A 14,469-nucleotide genomic window follows, 5' to 3' on the forward strand; every position below is an offset into this window, starting at 1 on the left:
AAGCGGCTGCGAGAGGGTTCCTCTGGGGGAGACCACTCCAAACCCAGCTCGTTGACAGCCTTCGTGAGGACCCGGAAGAGCTCGGAGTCCGCACTGGGGGCGTGTCCGCCGGGTTCTGGAGACGGCGAGGGGGCGGGGTCATCCAGCGAGCCCGCTAACTCCTCCCCGTCTGAAGCCGCTAACGACATGGCGTCGTCATCCTCCGGTTCGTTTCCACCGAACGAGATCATGTCACAGGCGGCCGCCAGTGGACGCTGATCTGTTCGGGTGAAACAAACCGGGGAAACATCTCTCTGCGGGGAAAGCGAGGCACGGCGTGCCGGCGTGAGCTCGCGTTTCCCCGAGCGCTTAGCTCCTCTACCCCGCTGCTTCTGTCGCACAGAGTCCTGTGCGAGCAGCGGCGGCGGGGATCGAGGGGCTGAGTCACTCTCTGAAAAGAAAGCTATCCGCGAGCGCAGAGAGGAGAGACTCATACTCTCGCAGTGAGAGCATTCCGTCTCTTTTAGCGCGTTCTCTGCGTGGGCGAGACCCAGACATGAAACGCACTCGTCGTGACCGTCGACAGCGTGCAGGAAAACCCCACACGAGCGACAGGGACGACGCGGCATTGTAGCGCAGTGAAAACTGCACGTAAATGCCGCAGGAAATTTGCTCTAAACGCTCTCTGAAAAGAAAGCGTGAAAATTGCTCTTTAGATTCGCCGGATAGCGGCAGGGAAAAGACCGGCTGGATCGCTAAGCCGCTCACACGCGAAGACGCCAACAGAAGCCGCCGGAGCGAAGCCGCTGATGAATCCGCTGGAGCGAAGGCGCTGAGCCGAAGGTCGAATCCGCTGCAGGTGCTCTCTCGACGGCGAAGCAGTCAGTCTCGGGAAGCGAAGACGAGTCGTCGCTGAAGGAGAAGAGATCTGAAGACCCTACGGCGATGTGTCCGCTTATATAGCCATAAGCCCCGCCCATTTTGGCGGGTGCCATCGCCATTGGTCCGGCAGCTCCGCTACGATTGGTTTAAAGCTCTGCTTTTTTCCAACCAATCACCGTGCAGTTTTCACTGCGCTTTTGAATTGCTTCAGTCATCGGAGAAAAAGGAGTTTTCCCCATAGCGTCCTGCTACGCAGTACGAGTGAAGTATCGATAGGGAACCTAATTTACGTGCACATAGTATATAATTACATTTTCGAAAAGCAATTCACGTGCGTAAAACAAAACTATTTTCTCACAAAGTACGTTTCGCAAACATACAACTGCGCACAAAACTTTCGAAAGGTTAAAATGTACACGTTTGTATTGTTATGCGAATGTCCTAATCGTGACACGCGTGTGAATCGCCTTGGACGTGTGTGTTTTGAGACTCTCCTGGCAACGCAACCCCTACCACTTGGGTTGTCGTACTCTTTAGCCAATCAGATTCAAGCTTACCATTCAACCAATCACAACCCGCTGAGGGCGCAGGACTCAAGGAAAAGGGCTCTGCGCAACTTTAGTGCAGTTTGGCTCAAATAGAACGGAAATGACGCATCACCCTCACCGCACGTTAATCACATTACGATCTTTTTTCCACGCTTGCGCAGCTTTGTGGGTACAATTTATTATATTTTTTACTGTTAAATCAAATACAATACTCAATTTACTTCGCTGCTGTCCACCTGGTCTCATTTCACTATGCGTTCTGTCAAGTCAGTTTGAAATACTGTAATGTTTCCCCTGACTTTATAGTTCTTTCTTCATGTAAATTTATATAGTCTAGTTAGACATACGTGTTATGTTCCTTATTGTCTTCTGTAAACGCCATTGAAGGGATTATTTTACTAATTTAGATTAAATGGATAGATATATTAGCCTATATAGACCCATACTAATAAATTACTACATTTAAAGTTAACTAGTATTATCAGATTTTAATAAAAAAAACGACACAAACCGTCTTTGACAATACTACTGATCTCAGATAGAAACACGGTAAGGTAAATAGACATGCCATACAGCAATGAATCGCAAAATGGGAGGAAACTGAAGATTTGCAGTCGATAAAAATACTTTATTCCACATGTAACCAAAATCATCTATGTTCATGTAACAACTCTATTATTTTGGATTGGCAACCACATAAACGTGGTTCAACATTTAAAAACATAAAAACAGACTCGCCGTGAACGGTTAACCTATGTAACGTTAGCCTACAAAACACAATATGTGCCGCCTGCACCAAAGCTGCGCAGAGCCGTTTTCCTTGAGTCCTGCGCCCTCAGCGGGTTGTGATTGGCTAAAGAGTACGACAACCCAAGTGGTAGGGGTTGCGTTGCCAGGAGAGTCTCAAAACACACACACGTCCAATGCGATTCACACGTGTGTGACGATTAGGACATTCGCATAACAATACAAATGTGTACATTTTAACCTTTTGAAAGTTTTGTGCGCAGTTGAATGTTTGTGAAACGTACTTTGTGAGAAAATTGTTTTGTTTTACGCACGTGAATTGCTTTTCGTAAATGTAAATATATACTATGTGCACGTTAATTTGGTTTTATGCATGCAAAACTTCAGAAGCGTTAAATATTAATCGATTAATATAAACCTTAATCCGCCTAATCTGTGGCACAATCGGCTGCACAATGTGTAGTAAAGTACATGTATAATAATTTAGTTTTAGTTCGGAGTTACTTTTGAGATTTGAGCTAGCTAATTTGATTAAATTTTATCTGGTAAAAATTAAGAAGGCCAGTGGCAAAATTCCAGCTTTTTTTCCAAAGAGGGCAATAAAGGAGGATTGTGAAGAGTTTGTCACATCATTTCATAGCCAATAATCACTTGAATATAAAACTAAATTATAACACCTGTATAAAATAACAAATACAAAGTATCTTTGCAATTTTTATCTATTTATTTGGCTGCGACCAAATTGTAAGTTGGTGCGACCAACTGAGAAAGTGGGAGAAATGAGTCTAGAGCCCTGTAAATGTAAAAACTTAATTTACTTATTGCGCAGCGCTCTGAACCAGATTCTGCCTTAAACCAAAAGCAAACCTAATAAAATATTTAAAATCTTAATCCAATAATTAATAGCCATGTAAAGTAGCTTTGCGTTGGGTCCTGATCCCAGGTCCTGTCTGGCTTTATTCTGCGATAACAACCAGCTGTACATTATCCCTTACATTATGACCATTTTCCATAAAATGTCTGTTTTCCTCATCCACCTCAGACATGTCACCCTCATGCTAATATCTCCCATAACATTATCATTATCAATCAAGATTAATGATGACCTTTAATCAAATATATATTGACACTAAAGATATTGAATTCACCACAATTAATGAAAATAAATGTAACCGGAGTGGTCTCAAAATTGAATTAAATTTTGTTTATTTTTTTACAATAATATCCAAATATTTTATTTTATTTTATTTTATTACAGTCTGCTCTAATACATTTGATTTCACAGTGCAAATAAACAACAGGACGAATGTATATTATTTTAATCCAACTTAACATGGATTTTGTGCGATTTATTACAATATCTGGTTGTAAATACAGTAAAAAAGTGAATGTAATGTAAATAAATGTTTTCACTGTATCATTTTGTAACTGATATTTTGTGAAAATGTAAAATTATCTTCTATTTAATAAACAATCAATTACACAGCAGGGTGATGTAGGAATGCAAGCTCCTCTGGTTGATGCTGAAGGCTTTCCTCGAACTGATGTGGATTTGTATGCGGTCCGTACAGCAAGGCACAGTATCAGTTGTGAGTACATTTTGTATCAGTTTTAATTTTAATGTTATTTAAAAACACAGCAATATTGTTACGTAGGCCATCAAAAATACAGACTTTTCCGTTGTTTTCCAATCCCTTGATTCAGCCTTGAATAGTGCCCTAAATATGTAATCTAGATTCTGAGGGACATTACTAAATACACACATCATACTGCTTCGAAGTTTACATTTACAATCAGTGTAAATAATTGCATAGATAATGTTAGTATGCCATATGCAATATGTATTTCTAGAATCATGAATCCCCGAACACAGAGGATGACTACCCCACGAACCCAGTGAAACCTCATACCTCCTTTTCCTAAATTCATATTCTTGACTGCTCCCTCTGTCATGCATAAGGCGTCGGAAATGTCCTATTGGTCAATTCAACTGTGCTGAATAGTGGGATTATAACACCTAGTCCTATTAAGCGAATTCCAATTGTAATAAATCAGTTCTCTTTATTTTTAGGTTTACAGAATGATCATAAAGTTCTCATGACCGAGATAGAAAATGCTCTTCATACACTGCATGCCAAGGTAAGGCTTGGGCACGAGAGGGACGGTGCAAAGACAAAAGCCGCTAAGCAGGTGGTGTCCATGTCATCCCCATTTGCCATTGTCGACACTGTAACTCAGGGCTCCCCTGCTTTTCAAGCGGTAAGTTCATACTTCCAAACAACTTTGAAACATTTATATTCACAAATTCTGTAAAGCTTGTTAAGTCATCATGGCCCAGTTACACATGGTTTATTTTTCCATGTTATTTCAATGGTAACAAGATTTGCGTATTACTTTTTTTCTAAAAGGGCAAGATTATATTCTCAGCACAAACTAATTATATACAGTTCACTGTTGAGCACTATAGAATGTGGTTGTTTGTTCATGGTTGATTTTTTTTTTTTATTCGAGAAAATGCAAACCTGCCTTTTAACTAAGACTTTATCCATTTTTTTACGTTTAGGGTTTACGAGTTGGTGATGAGGTTATAGAGTTTGGTTCTATAAATACACAAAACTTCAGCAATCTGCATGACATTGCTTCTGTTGTCCAACACAGTGAAGGGGTGCGTTGCAACTCTCTACATGCCGTGAAAAAAAATAACATCATCATTTTACATACATTTATTACATCAAGATTGAATTTCAGTGTGTCTTAGAATGATTTCTCTTGTCCATGACACAGAAAATCCTACGTGTTGGAGTTATTCGGAATGGACAAGAAACGCATCTTAATTTGACTCCTCAGAAGTGGACTGGAAGAGGATTACTGGGGTATTTTTCTATAGATATATACCTTAATAAACAAAGAAACCATAAATAGCAGGGAGGTTTTTTATACATTTATTTTAGGCCTTTTTGCCTTTATTTCTATACAGTGCAGAGGTAGAGAGGACAGGATGCGAAGTGGGAGAGAGAAGGGGTGGGACGGGAAAGGACCTCGAGCCTGGACTCGCCCAAAGGGCATTTGCACACTGTCCATATGGCCACAGGCTCCGACAGACGTTGGGCATTTGATTAAAAATGATTGTGTTAATAAACAGGAAATTCTAAGAAGTAATATATAGGGCTGTCACGGTGAAGGAATTTCCCTTTTTGTGAGGCTTGCGACCATAGATTACTGCAGAATTATTTAATCCATGTGAGGGCTCAAATTTCACAGCAATTATATACCATGCAATTGAAAAAATTTTATCAATGTTTTTACTATGCTAATATCACGGATATCAACATTTTGTGGTTTAAATTCCCATGTAAGGTCTCTTCAAGTTTTTTATATGTAGTGCATGATTTTTCATAGTCACGCAAGTACGGATAAGACAATCGTCAAAATGGTAATGGTCTATATTCCTCAAAAATGGGCACATGAAAATTCAAATACAATTATCATTACTATTATGTTCTATGAAGAGGTATCCCTTCTGCATTTGTTGGGAATAATTGCTTCAGATTTGTACATTTTAATTCATAGAAATCCTACAAAGTTTGTTGTGTCCTTTTTTGTCTCATCCATACCGCTTGTTTATTTCCCTTTTTTTAATTTGTTACAAAATACAAACAGATGGTTCAAAATATTCGTAAAAAACATTCTCTGAGCATTTTTGTGTCACGTCTATAACGCTGGAATTGGCCAGATCTCATTCACCTTTTACTGCCATACTATGGGAATCAATGGGGCATGAAATCTGACATTCTTCCAAATATCTTCCTGTTTGTTCAGCAGAACAAAGACATTGCTACAGTTTTGGAACATTGGAACAGTTTGGGTGAAGTATCCCTTTAATGCAGTGTTCTGCGTTGCGTTGATCTAATGGTGGGTCGCACAACAGAATTACAAAGATGCTTGAAAAATCTGTCAAATTAAGTTTTTTGAACTGTTCTGAATATCAATTACAAGGAGGTCATACTTCTGTGCACATCAATAAAAAAATTAATTTAGACGGATGGGTCAAAAGTTATTCCCCCAGAATTTTGGCCCTGCATGATAGTGCTCTATTGTTGGACTGTTTAACATTGTTGAAATTTTTTTTATATTTGTCGGAATTTAAAAAGATAACAATACAGACAGTGTAACAATTTTAATTATTTCTAAAAATGAATGCTGGTGCAATGCGGTGCAACAAAAGACAATTTGGGATTTTAATTAAAGTCGAAATACTTATTGTCTTACAAAATTATTTCTGTTAGGACCACTAACGTCAAACATGTAAACAATAGTAATATTTAAAGTTGATGAAATGAAACCGTTCTGGGCGAACTCTCTGCTTGTCCATACAGCCTTGCACGAACAGTGCAGGAGTACAGCAATAATCATATCCCCCCACATGGGGAACCAGAACAATTTTCAATACATCCCTTGCACAATAGTGTTATGCAAAATTTATATAATAAGAGGAGATCATCTAAAAGAGGATACATACCTGTCAGAAGAGAAATTAAATAAAAATCAGGATGCATACATTTTAAAGCGTGCCTACGTTAAGAAATCGTGTATAACCTACATGTCAATTATCAGACAACTGAACATAAGGACAAAGCTTCTAAAGCAAAATAGGTTATACTGTAATAATACTTGAGACACGCCTGTGGAGAACCTCTATGTCCTAGCAACAAGCGTGTTGCTAAACTCTGGAACTTTAACAACAAGCATGTTTTGATCTAAAAGGGGGAGGCTTCACCCCTGCTGGCAGCAATGTCTTGAAAATACAAAGAAAGAATCATGTTGAAGTAGTAGTAGTAAGCAAGCAGGGGAAGCATACTCCCAGCAGCAAATAGCAGAGTTGCATGAGCAAGTTGTTAACAGCAGAATGAGACAAAACTAGTAGTAAACAAAGTCTGTTTATAAAAGTCTTGCCATTCAGCAGCCATGTTGCAACGCCTCCTGGCAGCTATTTACGTGATAGCAAACAATGGTTCCGGGCAGCTGCTAACGTATGCATTGCTGGCAAAAAAACTGAATTAAACGGCATATCCGATCAATCATTCAATATCCATCGTTAAACCTGTACCATAACTTGCAAAGCTTAAATTGCCTTAAATAAAATTTCCGAGCAACCGTATTGAGCGTTGCATTCCTCCCCATTCATTGTAATGGCAGTGGTACATCTTGGTAATATCCATTATCTTTGTAGTAATGCAGGCAGGAAGCAAACAACCCACAGAAAATTGCACCGTAGTTGCGCGATAACATTGTTAACATGGCGGAATGGGGCTAATCTAGTAGTAAAGCAGGCAACATCTCAATAAATGTTTTATATACTTTTGCCAATTATGTTTTTCAATATTTTCATTTACCGTAGTAGATTTGAAGTGTACCAGTATTAGGCAGTGCTAAGGGATTTGGAGTTCTACTCATCTCTTTAGCCAGCTCTAAGAGAACATACTAACAAAGGCATGGCACTGACCCATTGCTCATGCTGTACAGTGCTTAGATCTTGTCGTTGCATTTGTCAATGCTAAAAGTAAATTGTCACAGAAGCAGTTCAGCTACGGCCAGTTCAGGGATGCTACAATGCTTGCCCTATTGTCTGTAGTAATACACAACAGATTTTTTCATCCAGGGACCACTCATCAAATGCGTGATAAAGAACTTCTGAATTATTATCGGCTGTATGGTTCTGGGGCATAAACTCTATTTCAAGGCAATGTGATTACAGATTCCAGACCGGACTTGAATAATGTACAGTTAGACTCATATAAGGAGTTATATTGACACTTGACCACATAACATTTCTGGCTGAGAAGGTCGTCGACATTCTTGAGCTCGTTTTTAATCTGCGTCTTTACTGTGTTGTACATTATCGGTACAGCAGTCTCTGAGAAGTTTTGAGAGGTTTTGCCGGGCAGCTCGTCCTGCTTGTCGAATATCTGAAGCATTGACTTGAAAGACGTTTTTTCCACAGTGCTAAATGAAACCATCTCCCCACCAGATGTAACAGCAGCTTTAAGACATTTATGTACAACACTTTCATAGCAATATTTGACTACTTGCGCAAAGGCTCCATTTAATCCTAATATTCGAACGGCACCAACCTGAGGCCGAAAGGTTTGCCATTGTTTGTCATACACCAATGCGAAGATAAACACACTCTTAATTCTTTTATTTACTATTTTTTTCAAATATGTAATATTCAGTATACTTGAATGAATTGTAAATCGAGGGCACAGCATAGTGAAATAATCTGAATATTGCCGTTGCTGCAGTTTCTGTGGTTGCTTGCAATCCTCTCAGTTTGTCAGTAGCACAGTAAACTCAAAATGTGGTTATCGTGACAGCCCTAGTAATACAATTAGTCATACACTAATATCCTTTGCTCACCACATTTTGAAGACATACAGTACATGGTTTTGATAAAACATTGTAAGTTGGTACTGCATTTGTTGTGGAAAGGAAATTAAAAAAAACTAATATATTTTTATTCTTCTGACAAATAGGTGCAACTTGGTACCAGTTCGCCGATGACCAGTGAAAGTACAAAGTTTATCAAGCCAAACAACACATCCTCGATTTCAATTTACTTTTGTAATGCTTCTCTGCAGTGCACTTTTGAATTTGAGTATAAATGCATGCATTGTGGAACAAAGCTACAGTAACAAAAGGGTCTAAAACTACACAACTACAATAAAATGACATACTTTAAGTGAAAATTGTCTATTTTCTGTCATTGTCATTTATTATATAAATTGCTTGTTTGACAAATGATTGTGCCTCTGTTATCAGCATGTTAAACTGCCTGTGGAGTTTTGGATTGAGGTTCTGGTCTTGATGGACCTCGACATGAAAAGACGTTAAGTTATGATAACTTGAGATAAAACTGACAAATGAGAGGGTGCACTAAATACATTTAAGTTTTACCAAGAGACTGACAATGTAACTCCAGATATCATACACATTATTTTGGAAGAGGTTATTATGAACCACCCCTCCTGATTTCACTTCACTGGCTGCCAGTTGCTGCCCCATCTGTGTCTGTGGCAAATTAGTCTCATACATCTATCCACATATCTGCATAGATCTATACTAGAAGGATAGTAGGTGAGGGATGGCTGCATGATAGATCTATCTACTTGATACAAATGTACAAACAATATCCACCTTTAGTTTATAGACAGACTCAATATTATTCTGTTACAATGAACCCCATCCTTGGGGTAAGTTGTAACTTAAGTACTTCTGTCACTATGGTACAGGTAGGATCTATTAAAAAAAACTCTTAAGTGTTCATTCATAGCAGAGGTGTGTTTGTAGTTATGTTTAAATATTTTTGAGTAATTGATCTAAAACCAAAAAGCGTAACATTGTGCCCTGCTCTCCCCTATCTAAAATGACTCCACATAGAAGAATTGTGATGCAGAGAAAATAAATGTCACTGCACAATAGAAAAAAATGTGTTTACAGTAAAAAAATTTAAAATGACTTTTTTCATAATGTATGTTCTATTCAGGTCGAACTGAAACATGTCAAGTAGTGCAGTGTTTGCACTTTGATTCACTCTGTGTTCCTGTTGTATATAAAGCTAGTGCTAATGTTTTGATTGAATGATTCGATTTTGAATCGGGTCTGCTGTGTTTTGATAGGTAAAGGCATTCAGCATTTTGCAATGTATAGTTTGCAGTTACTTAACAAAATGTGGTTTGGTCAAAACATTAACTTTTTGGCAAATTGTGTGATGTGGGTGTGTTAGGGTGTAAAGAGCTTAGAAAAAGTACTTTAAGAATTTATAAACGCTTGTCAGCAATTTAAAAAAAACTATTAAGTCCAGCTAAACCCTGAATAAACTCCGGATGTGTTTCACGACTCTGCCACAAGACCAGTGGGTTCTGTAGTCGTCTTTAAGAGCAAAAAAACAGAAAATCTTCTGTCAACATCTGACCCATTGCAGTCTTCTGCTTCTTCTCTACTTTCCTATCCCCCCCAAAAAAATACTTTGCCTCGTATACTGTGGTAGGCTAACTGTGTTTTTCTGCACCTAGCATCGTTGCTCTTTTGTTGCACAAATTGCTTTTATTGTAGCTCAGTGGTAACAGCATTGCTTTAACAACGCAAGGTTGTGGGTTAGATCCCAGGGGATTGCAGATACCTATGTATAAATGTATAGGATAATGCAATGTAAGTCGCTTTGGATAAAAGTGTCTGCCAAATGCCTAAATGTAAATGTATCGATTAACCCAAACCTTACTTAGTGTAGGTCTGTTCCCGAAGGGGAAGGTAAGTCTAATCAACCTCACGAAAGTGACTCATATTAAGATCATGAAGACATTGAGTGCGTTCACATGCACAGTCTCACTCTGAATATGCTTAATAAACTGCTAATGTGTAAGGTCATGTAAATGTGTTAAACACTTTTCTTTAATCGTGGAAAGGTATTAAACAGTGTAAGCAAAGAGAACACTCAAACAGTTTCAGCTAGTGATGACAGCTGTGGCTCAACAGCAAGGAAGCAATGATGTACCTCGTCCACAGCGGAACAGTACCGGTGAAAATCTGATCACATGGACACTAGCATCCGTAAACAAGATCATTCTTATTGTTACGTCTGCAAAAATAATGACATGTTGGGACTGTCATCGTTGTTGTTTGTGTGGGAAAACTGGTCACTGGAAAAGCAGCAGAGGTGGTGATCCGAAGAAGAAAGCAGACTGACAATGTGAGCATAGGAGGGGAAGACTCTGAGCGTGCAGCCATCTCCACCAGATAAGGAATGTGGTAATTATCGAACTACACGCACACACACACATACACTGACATCGCTGTCTGCAATGAAAAACTTGCTTGCTCTGTTGTTCCTTCATGTGACAGTTTAGCAGAACTGAATTGTTTTAAAGTATTGCTAAGGTATATTATTTTGGTTGGTGATGTATGCATTTCATTTATGGTAGACAATGAGGCAGGTAGATCGACCATGCGACCTAGCAGCCTCCTATGAAAAACCACGGCTGACCTATAAAACTGGGTTTTTTTGTGTGTCAGCATCATGTTTCTGAATCAATCAGAATGAATTGTGAAACAGGAGAGGGAAAACGGACGTTGCATAAATTTGTCCGGTCCTGTTCTATTACTGGGAAGGGATTTAATGTGAAAATTGGGCATATGTCTTATGGCCAGTGATGCCGGTGTTATAGTGACCGTGATGGAATACCTATGATATCAGTCAGATTCTTATTTGGCATATGAATGGTCTGTATGCTTGAAAATTGGGCCTAGGGAATTTGTGCACCTGCATGAGCAAAGGTAAACCTATTTGGAACCAAATTTACTGTATGTTGCCTGAAGACCTGACGTATGTGAAGGCTATAAATCATAGGAAAGTATTGGTTTTCCAATGATATGCCAGAGACCATAAGCACTTAGTGGTTTCTCTGGTCTGTGCACTTAGTGTGATTTCATTTGAAGGTCAATCGGTTTTTCTTTGATGTGCAGAATTCTGTGCTGCATGTTTCATTAGCTGTTGATGCACACAGTGAGTGGGCAGATTTAGGCCCGTTTGTGAAATCTAGTTGTGAGGCCTCTGACTGGACATGTTTGTCTGAGTCTGTATTTTTCCAGCACATCACTGTATGCTTATCAATGTCCACAAAAAGCTGAGATTCCAGTTGAATGTAATATTGATGAAATAGCATGTTGTAGTACCCCTCTAATGGCTGTTTTTTTATATTTAGTAATTTAGCAGACGCTTTTATCCAAAGCGACTTACAAAGAATTCAGGGAGCAATAACAAAGAATTCAGGGAGCAATAAGCAATATGTAATAAAAGAGCAATAGTACGATAGGCGCTAATACAAAGTTACTAGTGTCAACAAAAGCTAGACCACTACCTGTTGAGAGAAAGAGAGAAGGTTACATTTTATTTCTTTTTTTCATTTGTCTGTCAAGTATTCACAGAAGAGATGGGTTTTAAGTATTTTTTTGAAGGTTGTGAGAGATATGGTTGACCCGACCAAGTTAGGAAGAATGTTCCACCAGGAAGGAGTTGTGAAGGAGAATGAGCGGGAAAGTGATTTAATACCCTTATGAGAAGGCATTACAAGGCGGCGCTCGTTTTTACAGCATCAAAAATTCATCCAGCTTTCTGAGGTGTTAACCTGTCTTGGGGGCTGTATAAATATGACATAGGTTTGATAAATAATTGTGAAGCTATTACCTATCTGTAAAGTCTGATTGTCGCCATTGTAAACCCTAATACCCACTTAAAAAGGAAGCTATTGATGGCATTAGGCCTGTTTTTGAAATACTAGAATGCTGGTTGTCAGAAAGTTGATGGCATCTGGGTTGGCTTTCCTAAACAATTTTTCTAGACAATGCAAAGTTGACGCATTGGCAAGACCATGCATCCAAAAGGGGTATTGTAGACCAACTGACACCTCATGATTTACAAAAAAAATCAAAAATTTGTTACGAAATGTATGCAGAAAATTATGCAAGTCATCTGCAACACATAATATGCCAAAGCAGTGTCATCAATGGCACTAAAAACTAAATTGGCAAAAGGCTGTGAAGAAACTGGGCTAACATGGGTAAAAGCATTACCCATTGTACTGAGGTACATGAGAATGAGAAAACAATCTAAACTCAATCTGAGCCCATTTGAAATTCTGTTTGGCAGACCACCACATGTGGGAATTGAAACCAGAATCACCCAGCTGCCTTCAACTAATTTGCTTGGACATAGCATGTTAGAGTATTGCAAGATAATGTCTTTTATGCTTTCTGATGTCTGTGTGCAGGTTAAAGCAGCACAAGCTCGAGCAGCAGACATACCGCTGCATTTGGTTGTGGTAAACGACCGGAAGCATTGGAGATCAAGGCGGTGGCAGGGATCTTTTCAAGTATATTTGGTAACCAACACCGCAGTGAAGAGCCAGAGAGAGCCATCTGTATACACGCCAGGCACTGTAGGAGAGTCCCAGAGCTGGATGTGAGAGATGAATCGGAGTGAGATGAACACGCCAGCCACTGTAGGAGAGCCCCAGAGCTGGATGTGAGAGATGAATCGGAGTGAGATGATTGCAGAGAGACGTCCGCCTGTCATGGCCACACCTATTCCCCTTGACAGCGGAACATGGGACATACCAGTCACCGACACGGCATGAGAAGAGCGTTTTTGACCTATTTACCAAAATCCAAACACAGACCAAACCAGGCAGATACAGATTATCCATTGATCCTTGTAATGATTGTGATACTTCTGGTTCTGATGTGTGCACCATGTATCATTCAGTGCAGAATGGAAGTGCTGACTGAAAATTACATGTTTGAGGCAGTCAAAATTTATGATGATAGTGGGGAAGAGTCAAACGTGAGATACGTTAATATGAGATGTAAATAGTACAAACCAATCTGCTAAAATAAAAGTAGCCATGTCTATATGTCAAACAAAAAGCATCCTATTTCATATGTCCCAATTAATGATCATTTCAATCTGGAAAAGAGCTCTTTTTTTAGGACACTGTGCTCTCTGAAATATTCCCAACTTTAAGGTTGTTGAATGACAAAAAGGGGCAAGTGTGGAGGAAATGTTTATGCTTTTGCAAACTTGTGATTTACAAACTTATGTAAGAATATGTATTTATTACTTCTATTAAAACAGGTGTGAGATTCTAGTAGTGTTTCACTGATTTATCTTTTTCACTGTAGCAGAACAGAGGCCTATGTGAGGTGAACAATCTGACATTTCTGTTTAAAATATCCTTTTTTATTGATCTTATGTAATATCCAAATTTTCTGAGACACTGAATTGTGGGTTTTCATAATCTGTAAACCATAATCAACAACATTTCAAGAAATAATGGCTTGAAATATTTCACTCTGTGTTATGAATATAATATATTGGTTTAACTTTCTGAAATGAGTCACATTGACCTTTTTCACGATAATCGTATTAATTGAGATGCACCTGTATATACTCATCATGGCTATCTTTGATACATTAAGTTTGTTACTGTTATTTTAACATTGAGTTTACCAGTGTATTTTACGTCAATAATACGGATGAAAAATAATACTGTACAGTATTAGTATGACAATACTGTAAATCATTTTAAAATTATACTATTATACTTAATCTGACGCTCATCAAAATTAGTTTCATACTCCATTAAATGTAATTATTGTTTCAGTCTAGTTGTAACGCTCCCTGAAGGTAACCGATCAGTGTGCATAGTGTGTAGGTGTGTGGTATGCCAGTCTATCTATCTATCTAAGTTTATCTGTGGCA

General features: G+C 38.8%; 1 protein-coding gene across 2 annotated transcripts in view; it reads left to right on the plus strand.

The window, feature by feature from the left end:
• psmd9 (proteasome 26S subunit, non-ATPase 9) overlaps positions 1-13,848 on the plus strand; it is a 29,344-nt gene extending 15,496 nt beyond the window's left edge. Inside the window, exons 2-7 of one of the 2 annotated variants that reach the window (XR_013786312.1) lie at positions 3,643-3,745; positions 4,228-4,415; positions 4,720-4,821; positions 4,941-5,029; positions 8,690-10,961; positions 12,980-13,847. Coding sequence is in view for 1 of the 2 variants with exons in the window: in XM_079450919.1 (XP_079307045.1) it covers positions 3,643-3,745; positions 4,228-4,415; positions 4,720-4,821; positions 4,941-5,029; positions 8,690-8,717 (510 nt within the window). In the remaining variant the exon portion in view is untranslated. Of the gene's footprint in view, positions 1-3,642; positions 3,746-4,227; positions 4,416-4,719; positions 4,822-4,940; positions 5,030-8,689 lie in introns of both variants that reach the window. The other variant, XM_079450919.1, reaches the window with a different exon arrangement.
• The last annotated feature ends 621 nt before the right edge of the window (positions 13,849-14,469 follow it).

This window comes from Barbatula barbatula (genome assembly GCF_947034865.1).
Source record: "Barbatula barbatula genome assembly, chromosome: 1".
Taxonomy (NCBI): Eukaryota; Metazoa; Chordata; class Actinopteri; order Cypriniformes; family Nemacheilidae; genus Barbatula; species Barbatula barbatula.